Consider the following 16990-nt stretch of genomic DNA (forward strand, 5'->3'; position numbering starts at 1 on the left):
TTGAGGATTCAATATCAGAAAGTCAAGTGAGTAAAAATCAAAAAATGGAAAAGGCTGATAACTTTACAAAATCAAAATTAAATTTTCAATTAAGATATACTTGTCAAAATCTTTTTGAAATTGTAATATAACATCAGAATATTCAATAATGACTGCTTGGACATAAACAGAAATGAATAGAAATAACAATCATGGAAAACTTTAGTATAAAACTAAACTAAAATCTAAACTAAAAACTTTTAGTATTTAAATAGGTCAAATATATAGAAACAAGTAAGATTTATAGGGTCTGAATAAAGTAGTGTGATTTCTTCCATAGCTGTGCCCAACTCTGTACCTTGGAAATAGAAGATGAACTTTTGCTAACACCTATGGAATATTTCCTAGTGTTGTTATGTGCTTATTCATAACAATGGCCTCAGTAATATCTATATTAAAATATTTGTATGAGATCCCATATTTTTCAGCTGCTGGTTATATTCCATTCACTTACAAAATTTATTAACGAAGATGCCATTGATAGACATGTTTAATTCCAGATCCAGATTTTTGTCATTTCTAATCAGCAATCTTGAGCATAAATGCATCCTGGTGAAGTTTTGTGAGTGCACCATTTTGGAAATTTCTTGGTGCTGGCAAACTGAGTCAAATAAAGTTTTGATCGATCATATCAGATTTCCCTCCAACCATCATTTGGATCATTTCTTTCAATAAATTTGCTAACTAGTTATTGTTTAACATGAAAAAAATTTTCTGTATTAATAGGTTAGTCAGGAAACTTACTGTGTGCACTTATTGTTTCTGTAGCTTTGCAGCCAACCCAGTTATATTTTCTAGGTAAACAATCATATCATCAACTCATAATGGTAATTTTACCCTTTTCCAGTGTGGATTCCTTTTCTTTCCATTTCTCTCAACTCCTGTCTCTTAAGTAAAAACCTTGGCGATTGGTCAAGATGTGGGCGTAGAAAGACCCTGAGCTCATCTCCTCTCACAAACACATCAGAATCACTACTTGCAGAATAATCATCTATGAAAATGACTGAAACCTATCAGAAAAAGATCTACAACTAAAGGCCGAAAGAAGAACCACAATGAGATGGGTAGGAGGGGAGGACTCACAATATAATCAAGTCCTATATGCTCAGGTGGGCAACCAAACTGGAGAATAATTATAGTACAGAAGTTTCCCCATAGGAGAGTTCTGAGCCCCACATCAGGTTCCCCAGCCTGGGGGTCCTACACCAGGAAGACAAGCCCCCAAAGCATTTGGTTTTGAAGGCCTGTGGGTCTTAATTTCAGGAGTCCCAATGGACTGTGGGAAATAGAGGCTTCATGGCTTCACTCTTAAGGGGTGCACACAAAACCTCACATGCACCAGGACCCAGGGCACAAGCAGTAATTTGATACAAGCCCGGGCCACACTTACCTGCTGGTCTTGGAGAGTCTCCTGGAGAGGTGAGGGGCAGCTGCGGCTCACCCTGGGGACACAGACACTGGTGACATACATATTTGGGAGCCACTGATGCTGGTGGGTGCCACTGTGTGGGATCCTCTCTCTGGCTTGTTAGCACCAAGACCTGGCCCCACCCAACAGTCTGGAATGCTGGGATGCCTCAGACCAAACAACTAACTGGGTGGGGACACAACCCCATCCATCAGCAGACAGGCTGCCTAAAAACTTCCTGAGCCCACAGCTGCCTCTAGACATGGCGTCTACACACAGCCCTGCCCACCAGAAGACCAAAACCCAGCTCCTCCCACCAGTGGGCAGGCACTGACCCTGCCCTCCAGGAAGCCTGAACTAGCTTCCAGACCAGCCTCACCCACCAGGAGGCAGACACCAGACACAGGAAAACCACAGTTCCACAGCCTCAGCGCCACACAGCACACTCGTAGCAGGCCACACCCTATCCTGGGACCAGCTGGGCCCCAGCCCTGCCCACTAGCAGAACAACACAGGGACATGAAGGACCTCATATGCAACTGTGTCAGGAACCCCACCCCTTCCCCCAGCAATCTGAAAGCAGCTCTGGGATCCCTGGGCCCTGCAGCCAGACTCCAGGACCTGGCTCTGCCTGCCAGTAGTCCATCACTAACACTAGGACCTGGCTTCACCCACCAATGGCGGGGCGGGGCGGGGGGGAACAGCACTGGAGCCTTCTGGAGCATTACTCTACCCACCAGCGAGCCAGCACTAACCCTGGGGCCCTGGGAGGGGCTCTGCAGTCAGCCACCTGTGACCAGGCCCTACTAGGCAACAGCAGCCACACAAGGCAAGGCCTGGCAACAAACCAGGCCAGGGGCCAACCAAGCCTACCAGACCACCCACATAGGCAGACTGCCACAACAGAAGGACCACAACACACAGCCCTTTTAGGGGGAATCCCTAAAGCTTATACCTTGGGTGACAAGAGAGGAGTATGCTGCAAGAATGCATAGGACTTCTCCTACAGAAGGCTACTTCTCCAAGGTCGAGAAATATAACTAACCAACTACATACATAAAAATAGTAATAGCAACTGAGACAAAATGACGTGGCAGAAGAACATGTCCCAGATGAAGGAACAAGATAAAACCCCAGAAGTAGAACTAAGTGAAGTGGAGATAGGCAATCTACCTGAGAAAGAGTTCAGAGTAATGATCATAAAGATGATGAAAGAACTCGGGAGAAGAATGGATGCACAGAATGAGAAATTAGAAGTTTTCAACAAAGAGTTAGAAAATATAAAAGAACAACCAAACAGAGATGAAGAATACAATAACTGAAATGAAGAATATAATAGAAGGAATCAATAGTAGACTAAATGATACAGAGGAACAGATCAGTGAGCTGGAAAACAGAGTAGGAGAAATCACTGCCACTGAACAGAAAAAAAAGAAAAAAGAAGTGAGGACAGTTTAAGTGAAAACCTCACTGTTTATTGCACAGACAAAATGCCAACCTATGTGTTGACCTACCAAGTCTGTGTCCATAAACCCTACTTTCTCTCAGCTACTATGAGTAAACTCTGGGTTTGTATCCAAGGCCAGCCTCTGCACTGTGCTTGGATTTCATCCCCTCTGGACTTTTTTTTTTTTTTTTTTAAACGAGGAATCATACACACCATTTTTTAATATGTACATAATTGTGTAATAAAAGTTTACTTGAGCACAAATACTTTCTTAGCCTATAAAATTGCTGTTATCAGTAGCAGCAGCACTTCCTGACCAAGAAAGGCAGAACTCTCCAGACTTCTACAGCCTGGTGCATTGCTCCCCTTTTTTTTTCTATGGATGTACACATGTGCATGATGGTCAGAGCCCCTTCACCAGCCTGACTCTCTCTCTATCATGATGGTTTTTTAGGGAGAGGAAGAGGGGACCTGGGTGAAGACCTGGGATGATTTTCAGTGGGTGAAGCCATTAGGCTGTACCTTGCAGAAGCTCACAGTCTTCAAGGAGAGCTATACTGCAAGTGCCCACTGAGGCACACCTCCATCCTCTGTGCCATGCTCTCTAAGTTCCCTATGGACAGGGCCTCAGCTGCTGCTTCAACCTAAGTCTCATAGTATGAACAAGTCTTGGTAAATCAAGTAGTTTAATTCTGCATGTGCATTTTCTCTCCAATATTGTGAAACCTCACTATTAGATTATACCATCAGTTTATATACTATTACATCTAATTCTAAAACAACAAACATACAAAAAACTCCCCACTGTACCATGACGTTTCTCAGCTCTCCTTTATAGGGCTGTCTACTCTTGCTGTCTCCACTTCCTTAGCCATAGCAATCAGACAAGAAAAAGAAATAAAATGTATCCAAATCAGAAGGGAAGAGGTAAAACTGTCATCATTTGAAGATGACATGGTACTCTATATAGAGAACCCTAAAGTCTCCACCCAATGAACACTCTTTTAATCATAAATTTGGATATGAAAAACAGACTATCACCAGGATCCCAGCAGTTTTCCATGTGGTCTCTCCTAATCACAACCTCTCCCTCCCCCTACAGGTAATGACTATCCTGACATTTAGTGTAATGTCTTCTGTGCATGTCTTTGTAGATTTATTACCCACATATGTATCACTGTAGACTTTAGTTTTGTCAGTTTTTAAACATTTTGTATGTCTTTTTTTTTTTTTTGCGGTACGCGGGCCTCTCACTGCTGTGGCCTCTCCCATTGCGGAGCACAGGCTCTGGACGCGCAGGCTCAGTGGCCATGGCTCACGGGCCCAGCCACTCTGCGGCATGTGGGATCTTCCTGGACTGGGGCACGAACCTGTGTCCCCTGCATCGGCAGGCAGACTCTCAACCACTGTGCCACCAGGGAAGCCCCATTTTGTATGTCTTTTAAGTCTCTTTGAATCAGAGACTCCCCCTCCATCACTCTTCTTTTTCCTTATAATTCATTTGTTAAAGACAATTATAAGACAGTTTAGATTTGCTGATGATACCCTTAGGATTTAGTTCAACATATTCTCTATTTTCTGTATTTATTAGAAAACAGTAGCTTATCCTGAGGCTTGATCACATTCAGTTTGATCTTTTTAGCAAGACCTTGATGGTGGTGCGTTTTTTCGCCAGGATGTACACAATGTCTCTATGTCTCTCTTTGTGATATCAGCCACTGATGCTCAACCCTAGATCCCTTAATTCACTGGGGTTTGCAAAATAGGCATTTTCTACATCTATCAATTCTTATTTGTGTACTAGCTGAACTAATTCTACAAAAATACATTTTTCCTATTTATTTATTTACCACTGACAGAGTTTAGAGAAGAAAGGCACAATATCAGATTCTCCTTTGAACTTTAATGGACGCTTTGTCTCCATCACTCATTTGAAAACCACTCTAGTCAGGATCACCTTTAAAGTAACTCTTGCCAGACCCATTAATAAATTCACAGACCTTATATAATTTGACCCCTTGATAGCATTTACCACGGGTACTCATTCCCACCTTTTTCACTTTTCTTCTTAGACACCACATTCTTCAACTGTCTTTCCTACTTCACCAAAGGCCCTTCCCAGTTTCCCTTGCAAGCATCCCCCTCTCTTCCTCACCTTTAGATGTTAGAGAGGCCCAGACTCACAAATTTATATCTCTAGCCCCAGTATCTTTCAAGAATTCTAGACTGGTATATCCGCTGGGCTGCATGCCATCTCATCAGGATGTCAAATAGTTTCAGACTTTACATGGCTCCCTCTTCTCCCCCAAACCTGCACCCCATATTTTTTCCCATCTCAGTCAGCAATACCACAGTTTGCTCAGGGGCCATCTTTAGCTCCTCTCTTTCCTGCATCCCCAGCTTCAAAATCTGCCCTTAATCGGATCACTTCTTACCTTCAGAGATAAGTGTTTTGTGTTTCTTTAGCCCAGTCTTGAATTTCTGCTTTAGCAAATATAAGGTAGAAGATTAGGCTTATCACATTATTGGCTACCATCATGAAGAAGATTTTAAGCCAGGGAGAGTCTTGATCCTGAGGAATTAAAGTGCAAAAAATTATAAATTGTGTTTTGTAACATTTAAAATGTAATATTAAAATTAATATAGGCTCAATGCAGGTCACTAAAACACAGCAAAACACTATAATAAGGAACAAAAAAAGCCATTTCACTCTACAAAGATAATCATTATTTATCTTTCCATGTTTTGATTTAGATCTATTATATATAATTTTTCATGTATGAAAAGGACATTGTATGTATATAGTACTAAAGCCAAGAATGCATATGATTTTTCATTTAGAAATATCTCATAAACATGTTTGCATATCAGGAAATATTTGACTATATCATGACTGTTACTGACTGATTAGTAATCCAGAGTTTAGATTTATAAAATTTACAAAACCATCCCTTATTTCTTTAAAGTTGTTTTTCACTTTTTGTTGATATAAATTTGAATATATTGGTGGTTAATTACATATACAGCAATGCTTTTGAATAAGATTTGTCAAATATGCTTTATTTATAAAAATTGTTGACACATTTTCTCTTTCAGCCTATTAATATGATCAGTTTCATTAACAGATTTTATTAATAGATAGAGTCACTTTTACTTTCACAGAAAATGGCCTACTTAATCATGGTGTCATATATATTTTAATATGTTGGTGGGGTCTGTGCACAGGTAATTTATTTTTGGAATCCATATTCAAAGATGACATTAAATTTCAGTTATGTTTCAGATTTTCTTTACCACTTTGCCCTTTACTTTTTCATCAGCTGAGGTTAAATTTTATGCAGTTAAATGTAAAATGCATTGTGATTGGGTTTTGGTCTCTGGTGCCATGCTTTTCAAGGATGTCCTGCCTAAAGCTTAAATAATTATTAACCCCTATTTTACTTTAGTATCTTTATTGTTTCCTTTCTTCATTTACATTTTTTAATCACCTAGAATTAACTTGGGGGTAAATATGAGAACAGAGTGTAATTGTATTTTTCAGGTGGGCTTGCCACTATGTTTTTAAAAAAATCAATCCATTCCTTCTGGTTTGAAATGAAACTTTATTATATAGAATGTATTATTTTCAGAACTTGACCATTATTAAATCATCATCAATTTCATTTAAAATATAATTAAGAGTAGACACTGAAAAAAATAAAACAATGTTTCCTGACAAAGTAGACATTAAATATATTTAATCATAGTGATTTCTATAATCAAACATGCCAAATTCGACAAATTTGACAGGTAGTAGGCAAACAGAAAGTGGAGGAAAAAACCAAGATGTGCTTAGAAATTTAATGATAAATAATAAAGCTTGTGGTAATTTTAAGTTAATAGAATCTATTTTGATTTGGAATTGAAGTCCAACCTAGAAACTTTTTTAAAATTAATTTTTATTGGAGTATAGTTGCTTTACAATGTTGTGTTAGTTTCTGCTGTACAGCGAAGTGAATCATATATCCACTATTTTTTAGATTTCCTTGCCATTTAGGTCACCACAGAGCACTGAGGTCACCCTGTGCTATACAGTAGGTCCTCATATATATATGTATATGTATATATACATATATATATGTATACATGTATATATGTTAATCCCAATATGTATATGTATATATACATATATATATGTATACATGTATATATGTTAATCCCAATAGCCCAATTCATCCTACCCCCCCTGCCCCCTTGGTAACCATAAGTTTGTCTTCTACATCTGTAGATCTATTTCTCCTTTGCAAATAAGTTAATCTCTGCCATTTTTCTAGATTCCACATATAAGCGATATTATACATTTCCAACCTAGAAACTTGACGTGCCTCTCCCGTCTAATATTTTCACTGATGTTGCTCAATAGGTGTGCAGCAATTTTTTGGACTTTGTACAATTTGGACTTCTTGTGGACTTTGTACAATTTTCAAAATACCCATAGGTATTTTGCAATATTGGTTGATACTGTGCTTTAGATTTTTCCACAGTATGCTACCTAACTTTAATTTTTTTTTCCCCAGGAAGACAATTGAATTCTCTGTACATAATGTTATATTTTCCCTCTACACTTACATTGGATATATCCGTAATTAAGCTTTCTTGACAATTGTGTTTGCTAACATTTTCAGAATGCTAAACAATAGTATAGCAAACACACTTTTATTTTTCCTGATTTAAAAGTATATGAGACTAAAAACACTTATAGCTGTTATGCATTGAACACATAAACATCTGATACTTGCATACATGATCTGATTTGGTAATTACCTTAACCCCATGAGGTTTCTATGTCATCTTAGCCATTTACAGCTGGAGACACTGAGACTTCGATTAAGAAACGTTTCCAGGTCACATATCTTATAAGTAGGTGAGGTAAGACTTGAACAAGATAGTTTTGCTGGGGAAATATACACTGTAAACTACTAAGTAGCTGATTCTCATTGTTTCTAGTATTTTTGCATAAAGAAAAACTTTTTTCCTGATAATATAATAATATCATCTTTTGTTGGTTAATGTTTACTTCATTTTTTATGCTGTCCTTACAACTTTCAATGTTTCTATGTCTTTATTTTAGGTATGTATTTTATATATAAATAGCATATGAGTGGCTTTTGTTTTCAGTTGTACAAAATGTGTCCTTTAATTGCAGAGTTTAGTCCATCTATATTTATTGCGATCTTTGGTATATTTGGATGTATTTCTACCATCTGTCTTTGTGCTTTCAATTTGTCCTGTCTTCTACCTATAGTCCTACCCCCAACCCCCACACCATTTCTTACCTTCTTTCACATTGAGGGGCTTTTTCTTCCTTTAAAAAAATTTTTTTTATTCCATGTTTTTCCCTCTCTCCTGGTTTGAAAGTTCCACACTCTATGTCTTGGAATTTTAATATACATAACCCCCGAATTTAATACTAATCTTTATGTATTAAAAAATTAGAGGGTCCAGGAGGAGGGGAAACAGGGAGTTCTTGTTCAGTGGGTACAGAGCTTCAATCATGCAAGATGACAAAATTCTAAAGATCTATTATACAACGATGCACATATAGTTAACAATACTAACCATACAATGTCGTAATGTACACTCAAAATTTGTTAAGAGGGTAAATTTATGTTATGTGGTTTTTATTTTAATACACATACACACACACTTAATGCAATTTAAAAATGAAAGCTGGAGAATAATTCTGTAGTCTCTGAATAGTGATGTATCTTAAGTTACCTACTTATTTTGTTGGCTTTACATTGACAACTCCTGGTCTATATTGCTTTTTCTCTTGTGTCTTGCCCTCTTTTATTAAAGAAAGTGCTTTTTATTTCATTTTCCAGTTACTTTGAAATTTATACACATTTTTCTGTATTTTAAAAATTATTACCCTAGAAATTACAACATGTATCCTTGGTGCACCAAACTCTATTAATACTTTTATCCTATGGCAAGAGAACATGAAGTCTTTGGAATAATTTATTCCATTTATCCTCTCCTGATTAATATTGTTACTGTCTACTTCATTCATTCTATACACGTAGTTTTTTTAAAACTCCACAAGACACTTTTATTATTTTGTACAATAAAACAAATAAGTAAATAAGTGGATTTGCACACACCACTTTTACTGTTCTTCATTCCTGTTTGTACCTCCAACTTTCTTGTGCTTAAAAACATTCTTTAAATGCCCATTAATGAATTGAACTTCCTTGATTTTTGTTTGCTTGAAATATGTTATCTCCTTTAAAAAAATATTTTCACTGAGTTTACAAATTTAAGTTGGCAGTTATTTTCATTTAGTATACTGAAGATATCATTCTACTGTCTTCTGGGCTTCTTTTTTTGTGGATGAAGAGTCAGAGATTAGTTTAACTGTTGTTCATTTGAAGGCAACCTTTCTTATTTCTCTCACTGCTTGTATGACTTTCTTTTTGTCTTTACTTTTCTGTAAATTCTCTATGAGGTGTGCAACTGTGGATTTCTTTTGTTTATCCTACTTGTCATTAATGTACTTCTTAAAGATGTGAATTGCTATATTTCTGAAAAACTAGAAAACAATCATTTTCTCTTCAAATTTAACTTCTGCCCTATTCTGTTTTCTGGAACTCCAGTTAAATGTATGTTGGGCCTTCTCACTGAGTCCACATATTTTATATTTTCTATACTTTTTTTCTTAATGTGATTCATTCATGTGGTGATTCATGTGGTCAGGAGAATAGATCCTCCTGACCAGTCAAGATAGAGTAGGTTATACTACAGTAACCAATACCCACCCCCCCCCCACCACCACCCGCAATTCCTAGTGGCTTTTAATGGCAGAGATTTGGTTTTTGTTTAAACTAAATGTCCATAGCAAGTTGGCTAGAGGTTATGCTCAACATCTCTTCATCCCTGGATCCTGGTCAATGGAGTTGCAGTTGACATTCTGATTGTTGCCAGTTGCTGTGTCTGAGAGAGTGGCCTCTTAGTTCTCAGTGCTTCTCTTCAGAATGAATGCATATCACTTTCTCTCATGTGTCACTGGCCAAAATAAGTTATATAAATATATCTAACTTCAAGGAAGTGGGGAAATGCCCAAGAGGAGAACCAAAAAATTATTGTATTTGCAATAGTTACTTTCCAGCCTGCCCTCTGCTCCACAAACATTGGATTCACTCACCTTCCTCTATGCCAAACACACTAATCAAGGGAGACCACTCCAAAGACCCTCCAGTCCCTACCTTCATCTGTTTCAGAGGCTGACTGAAGAACATTCAAACATTAATCAGGATGTGACTCTCAAAATGTCTGCCTAGCAGTGTGTCAGCATTACTAAGGACAAATGATTGCTATTTCTTTTCCAATCCTCCTTTTCTGAAAGGAAGTATTTATTGCAGTTATTGGATTGCTATGCTATCATTGTATACAGCATGATGGAGCACGTAATTCCTGATATAGAGGGCCATTATGCATTATCCCCCAGTAAAGGGTGATACATTCTGCACTTTGAACTTGATGCCATAACTAGGTGGGACTTTGGATGTCTGTTGACTCCCTTATGGAAGGAGTAAAATTGTTGTGCATGTAGGTTTATACATTTTTTCAGGCTTTTAAATTGTCTTTCTTAAGAGAATTGGTCCAAATTACTTACCCTCCCATTAATGGAGGCAGAAGCTTCACTAATTCTCTTATTAGCTGTACTTAATCTGAATTTTTATATTTTTAATTGCCAGAGGTTAGATTTAGCTCTTTGTCTAAACTTATGTTTCTTTCTTTTTTTCTTTTTTTAAAGGGAAAGCTATTTATTTATTTATGGCTGTGTTGGGTCTTCGTTTCTGTGCAAGGGCTTTCTCTAGTTGCGGCGAGAGGGGGTCACTCTTCATTGCAGTGCATGGGTTTCTCACTGTCATGGCCTCTCTTGCTGCGGAGCACAAGCTCCAGATGCGCAGGCTCAGCAGTTGTGGCTCATGGGCCTAGTTGCTCCGTGGCATGTGGGATCTTCCCAGACCAGGGCTCGAACCTGTGTCCCCTGCATTGGCAGACATATTCTCAACCACTGCACCACCAGGGAAGCCCTAAACTTATGTTTCTTAAGTTTATATTTATATATTTTTTCTTATTTATATTTTATTTATATTTTCAATCCTCTCTTTTACTTCTTTAAATATATACATATATGTCCAATATCTCTGAGGATCTGATTCGGTGGTTTTTATTCATCTCTCACATAACACATTATTTCCTCAAGCATTTTATAATTTTTGATTGACTGTAAAATCATATTCACCAAAACTTTATGCACAAGGAAATTCTGGAGTATGAATTTAGAGTTTATCCAGAAAAAAAAAATTTATTTACTTTTACTAGGCATCTGTGGACTACTAGAAATTCAATCCTTGGCTTATGGCATTTGGACACAACAGAATTTGAATTAGGGCCTCAAACCATTGTGAAGATTGGTTTATTGTTTCAAACGTTCAGAAGAGTCTTTATTCAGTTTTTCCTCTCCCTTTGTAGCTGAGGCTGAAATAGATAAGTTTCCTCACTGGGCAGAGACAACTTCGGACAGTTCTGGAGCCATGTTTCCTGCCACCTTTGGGGGAAGTCAGCTCAGCAGGTCTGAATGAGTTCATTGGAAGAACAGGCTGAGTGGGCTCCATGCTCAGGGGGAGAAAACACACCCTGGTCTCCTGGAGTTCTTTTTTAATAAGGCTACCTCTCTGATCAGGGAGGTTCCATGGTTATAGTGATGTTTCTAGCCTTTCTGATACCATAAGTCCTAGCACATGATGGTGTGTGTGGGGGGCTCCTCTCTATGGGAAATTTGGCCACGGTGAGTACAAATTGTCTCTCCTTGGCCAAAGTTGTGGGACAAGGAGCAACTGGAGTATTTGCCTGAACACTGCTCTCTCTCAGCTTGGAGATTTTCCTCCAAAACTTTCCTCCAAGTTTATATATGAGCTACATGGTAGTAGTGGTGTGAGGTTGTAGTCCTTAGTGGTTACAGATATATATCAGCATTTTCATTCTGACTCTTCTTTTATGAGTGGTTTTGGGATATTATCTCTTATGCTCTGTTTGTCCATTATAACTGGGTGTCCATTATAACACTCAGGATGGGCAATTTCTCCAAGGCAGCCAGTGGCTTTGATGGTCATTTACCTCTCTGGAATCAAGCTCTTCCTTCATGTTCAATCTCTGAAATTTTCCCTTATTTTTTTTTTCTCAAGATCAGGCATGCATTTAACATGATTGTTAAAATTTGATAAGGCATTTAAAAATTTTTGAATATATATTATTAGATTCTGGGACCATAGAATTCATCAAAATGTGTTGGCAAAGATTGTACAGCCATTTGCAATATAGTGTGTTGGAGAAAGCATATTCAGGTGTATTAGAACAGAGTCATCATAACATCAATAAATCCTGGTCAAAGGTGAACTAATGTAACAAATAATAAAGAAACTTAGTATTAATGGTTAGCAGGTAAATTATCTGTGGCTTAAGAAGAAAAGTCAGAATAAATGTGATGGTTGAGGAACGTGCACGTGTTTCCAGTTATCACCTGGGTGATGATAGTGGTTTTGCCTCCACTAGGTAACTAGCTTTGAGAACCAGAGTTTCTTTACATAATACTACCAATTTATACAATATTCCTGTAGAATCATACACATATTGATCATTTCTGTTGCCTCTTTTCCTTTTTGTATCTCCAATCTACCATCTGGGATAATTTTATTTCTCCCTAAAAAACTAGCTTTTTTTCTCAGTGCTAGCCTACTTCTGATGAATTCTCTGTTTCTGTTTGAAAATGGATGAATTTAAACTTCATTTTTTATGATGGGTTTTTTTTTGGTGGATTGTAGAATTCTAGACTAGCAGTTATTTTCCTTCAGCACCAGATAAGGCATTTTAAGTATTTTTAAGAGGAGAATTTCAGGTAACCTCATCCATAGGAACAGAAGCCAGCCTTCATAGAATTGTTTCTTTTGGTCATTTTAAAATTGTATTTGTTCCTGAATTTTCATTCCTTTCCTGACAAAACTATAACTTCTTACTTATATTACCATTCACCCAGTCAACTACCTGTTTTGGTAAAGGCACACATTAATTGTTAAAAATCACAGAGGTCCACTTCTGTTTCAATAACCAATGATTAAAGAGTTACCATCACAACTAATTGACATATAGCAAGAAAGAACTTGTATCCTCTGTATGTTTGGAGGGAATGCCAAGTTTAATATGACACAAAAACTCATAACTCACCTCTTGCTGATGTCTCCTCTGCAACTTTTTGTATGCCTTAACACTTTCTTTTTCTGTACAGTTAATATGAGAAAAATAACTACCCATGTCTGGGTGTTCCTTACCTGACTAAGGATCACTCCAGTCACAGTGGAAGCAACTAGTCCTCCTGTTAGTCCAATTACATTTGTAAATCCTTTAAGAAATCCGTAATATCTATACAAAAATGAATGACAATACACAGATGTAAAGTAATACAAGTGCTGCAGGAAAAACCTAATGAAATGAGATTTAAGAGAGAGAACTGTTGACTTCCTAAATTTCCCATTTCCACTATTCAAATTCCATTAAAAATGTCTGAAAAAGTATATGGATATAAGTAACTTTCTGGTTGCACTGCAGAGCCAGAAATGTTGGCTTTAGCAGTAAAGAATATTAATATATTGAGAAAATGAGGCCATATTAGAGTAAAAGCCAGCAGAGTTAGGAAATCTATAAATACAGTTGAGAAATTCCAAAGGTGATGTGTGTTGGTAATAGGAACAGGTTTGGGATTAATACAAAATTGAAGGGCTCTGTTCACCTGACCTATTCTCACAGTCCCAGAATTACTGGCCGCTATGATTGCTCCCATTATTCAGGCAAGGAAACCAGAGACTTCTTTACAAGCAACTGTGATTGGCCATTCCTGAGCGCCAAAACCAACTTCAGCAGAAAGTGGAGCTACAAAAGCAGGGAAGCCACAGAGAATAATAGATAAAGTAGGGATCAAATCCATCAGCCATAAAGAACAAGGAAGTGCCTCTTGCAGAACAGAATCCATGTCTAATCAAGAAATTAGTTCACTCCAGGACAGGGAGTCTGTGCCTTTCCTGCCCAACAGATTTCACCATAAAATGTTCCCTGTTTTCAATTCTTGCCTTTTATGAGAGTGAGGGCTTTTTTTTTGTTTTGCTCTCTTATTTTATTTCCTTGGGTCTTTTCCATTCTTACTCTGCCTTTACCTGTTGAATATGGGAGGGAGTGTATAGTTTATTAGTTTATGGGTCCTGGGTCAGAGAAGCATCACATCTGGACCTAGAGTCCTTGGATTGTGGAGCTGTATGCAGTCACATGGTGGAAATTTGAGTTGTTTCTTTTTGGGGGGAGATGGAAAGTGTCTTTTAATGTGTGAAGAAGATTTATGGTTATGAGCAGCCACAGGTGCAGATTGGGGCAGAAACCATCACTTGTCTCCAGTATTCATTGTTTCCTTTTTCATTTTAGAAATAGAACTCCTGAGTTTTCAGTGGTAATAGGGTCACTTATGCCTTTGGGAGCCCTTGTTACTTTTGCCTTCATAATCACCTTCCACCACAAAAAATACTTACAATTTTATGACTCTATGTGTTGTGGAACTTTTCAATTTCATCTAAATTGTCAGATTTATTGGTATGAACTTGTTTATAATATTCTGTTATTTTCTTTATTATGTGCTAAGAGTTATTACAATGCAGCCATTTTCATCGCTTATATTGATAATTTTTTCCTTTTTCTTGATCAATCTTTATTTCACTAATTTTATTAATTTTCAAAGAAGCAACTTTTGATATTGTTGGCTTTACATATCATTTTTTTGTCCTACTCTTCATAATTTCTTTCCTTCTACTTTCTTTGGGTTTAATTTGCTGCTTTTTTCCCCTACCTATAATACCTGAGATACAAACATGATTATTGATATTAAGACTTAATTGTCTTTCAGTATATATGTTTAAAGCTATACATTTCTCTGGGCATGATTTTAAATGCATCCCACATGCTTTGATATGTCACATTTCATTGTAATTTAAAATACTTTCTAATTTCAAATGCGATTTCTTCTTTGACCTAAACATTAGTTTCAAAGCAATGGGAGTTACTTATCTTTTGCTTTTGATAGCAACCTTAATTTCACAGTGATTAAAGAATGTATTCTGAATGATTTTAGTCATTTAAAATGAATTGCAGCTTGCTTTATGATCCAGCATATTGTTAATTTCAGAAAAAATGTCCCATGGGCAACTGAAAAGAATGTGAATTCTCTCCTTATTGAGTGCAGTGTTCTACATATGTCAATTAGGTCAACTCTGTTCATTGTTGTTGTTGTTTAATCATCCATATCTTTTTTGTCTACCTCTTTTTTGGTATAAGCTATTGAAAGAAGTATGTGAAAGTCTCTTCTTTCATTGTAAATTTGTCTAGTTCTTTGAGTTTGCTCAATTCATGAGTATAAATTAAAGCTGTACGATTGGGTTCCAAAAGAAGTAGAATTCTGATATTTTTCTCTTTACCATTATGAAATATTAAAGTCTATTGTATTTGATATTAACATAGTTAATAACTATTAACGTATTTATTCCAGGTTTCTTTGGGTTAATATTTGTTTGGCATATCTTTACCCATCCTTTCATTTCATCCTTTCTGTATCCTCATGTTTGTCTTTTATTTGCAGCATAGAGCTGCATTTCCTTTTTTATTGAGCTTGAAAATCTTGATACTTACTTGGAGTATTTCATCCATATTAATTTAATATAATTACTGATGTATTTGTGATTATCTGCTATTTATTTTCTATTTGACCTACCCTTTTTCTCATTGCACATTTTTTCTTTTAGATTAATCCATTTTCATTTCATTTTTCCTTCTATGACATTCCACTATTCTTTTCAGCACTGAAGATATAACATGCACTTTACTTAAGTTTATTATGAATTATACTTTTACTATTTTCATAATGCCAGAATATGAGAATTTTTAGTTCTTTGCATTAGTTCATCCTGTATTTTCATTCTTTAGTGTATTTTATTTCTATATGCATTTCAACTCATAAGATGCTCTGTTGTTTTAAAGATCAATGGTCTCCTAATTACACTCATATTTACCCCCCTATTGCTCCTTAGTCTGTCTTGCATTTTCAGGTTTCATCAGGGATAATTTCTTTCTGACTGAAAAATCGCTTTTAATATTTCTTTTAGTGAAAATCTGCTGATGAAAATTTCTCTGTTTGCCTGTCTGAAAACATTTTTATTTTGCTTTTTTTTTTTTTTTTTTTGCTGTACACGGGCCTCTCACTGTCGCGGTCTCTCCCGTTGTGGAGCACAGGCTCTGGACGCGCAGGCTCAGCGGCCATGGCTCACGGGCCCAGCCGCTCCGCGGCACGTGGGATCTTCCCGGACCGGGGCACGAACCCGTGTACCATGCATCGGCAGGCAGACTCTCAACCACTGTGCCACCAGGGAAGCCCTGCTTTGATTTCTGAAGAATATTTTCACTAGGCATAAAATTCTAGGTTGGCATTTATTTTTCAGCATTTTATAGAACTCATTTCATTATCTTCTGGTTTTCATAGTTTCTGTTGAAAAGTCAGATGTCAGGCTTATTCTTGCTACTTAAAAGTAGCATGTCTTTTCTCTCTAGTTCCTTTTAAGATTTTTGTCTTTGACTTTCAGCATTCTTACTATATATATTTTATATATATATATATATAAATTTATATTGTGTCATGATTTAAATTTGCAGAGCTTTGTGCATATGTGGCTTATGGTCTTTTATTACTTTTGAGCTATTTGGGGCTGTTTTCTGTTAAAATACTGCTTATGTCACATTTTATCTGTTTTTTCCTTCTGAGACTTAAGTACAGATTTGTTAGCCTTTTCACTTAATTCCACATTTCTGCTTATTTCTTTATTTTCTATTCTTTTCTCTATATGTTTCAATTTGGATTTTGTTAATGTTTTCCAGTTTACCAATCTATATTCTCTTGTGGCTAATTTGTTATTAAACCTATCTATGAAGATCTTAATTTTAGACATTTTATTTTTCAGTTCTAG

The 16990-nt window shown here is 36.7% G+C and overlaps 1 protein-coding gene across 7 annotated transcripts in view; it reads right to left on the minus strand.

Moving 5' to 3' along the window:
• Positions 1–16990, minus strand: part of SLC17A1 (solute carrier family 17 member 1) — a 218727-nt gene that overhangs the window by 155299 nt on the left and 46438 nt on the right. For 5 of the 7 annotated variants that reach the window (XM_029241968.1, XM_029241969.1, XM_029241970.1 and 2 more), the window contains exons 11-12: positions 13268–13358; positions 5330–5466 (exon numbers count right to left, since the gene is read on the minus strand). In XM_029241968.1, coding sequence (XP_029097801.1) covers positions 5332–5466; positions 13268–13358 — 226 coding nt within the window. In that variant the 3' untranslated portion in view covers positions 5330–5331. Of the gene's footprint in view, positions 1–1429; positions 1482–3069; positions 5467–13267; positions 13359–16990 lie in introns of those variants that run through there. The other 2 variants (XR_003796578.1, XM_029241967.1) reach the window with 2 other exon arrangements.

The sequence above is a fragment of the Monodon monoceros genome, unplaced genomic scaffold (genome assembly GCF_005190385.1).
Source record: "Monodon monoceros isolate NGI ecotype Baffin Bay Population unplaced genomic scaffold, NGI_Narwhal_1 Super_Scaffold_3, whole genome shotgun sequence".
NCBI classification, from domain to species: domain Eukaryota; kingdom Metazoa; phylum Chordata; class Mammalia; order Artiodactyla; family Monodontidae; genus Monodon; species Monodon monoceros.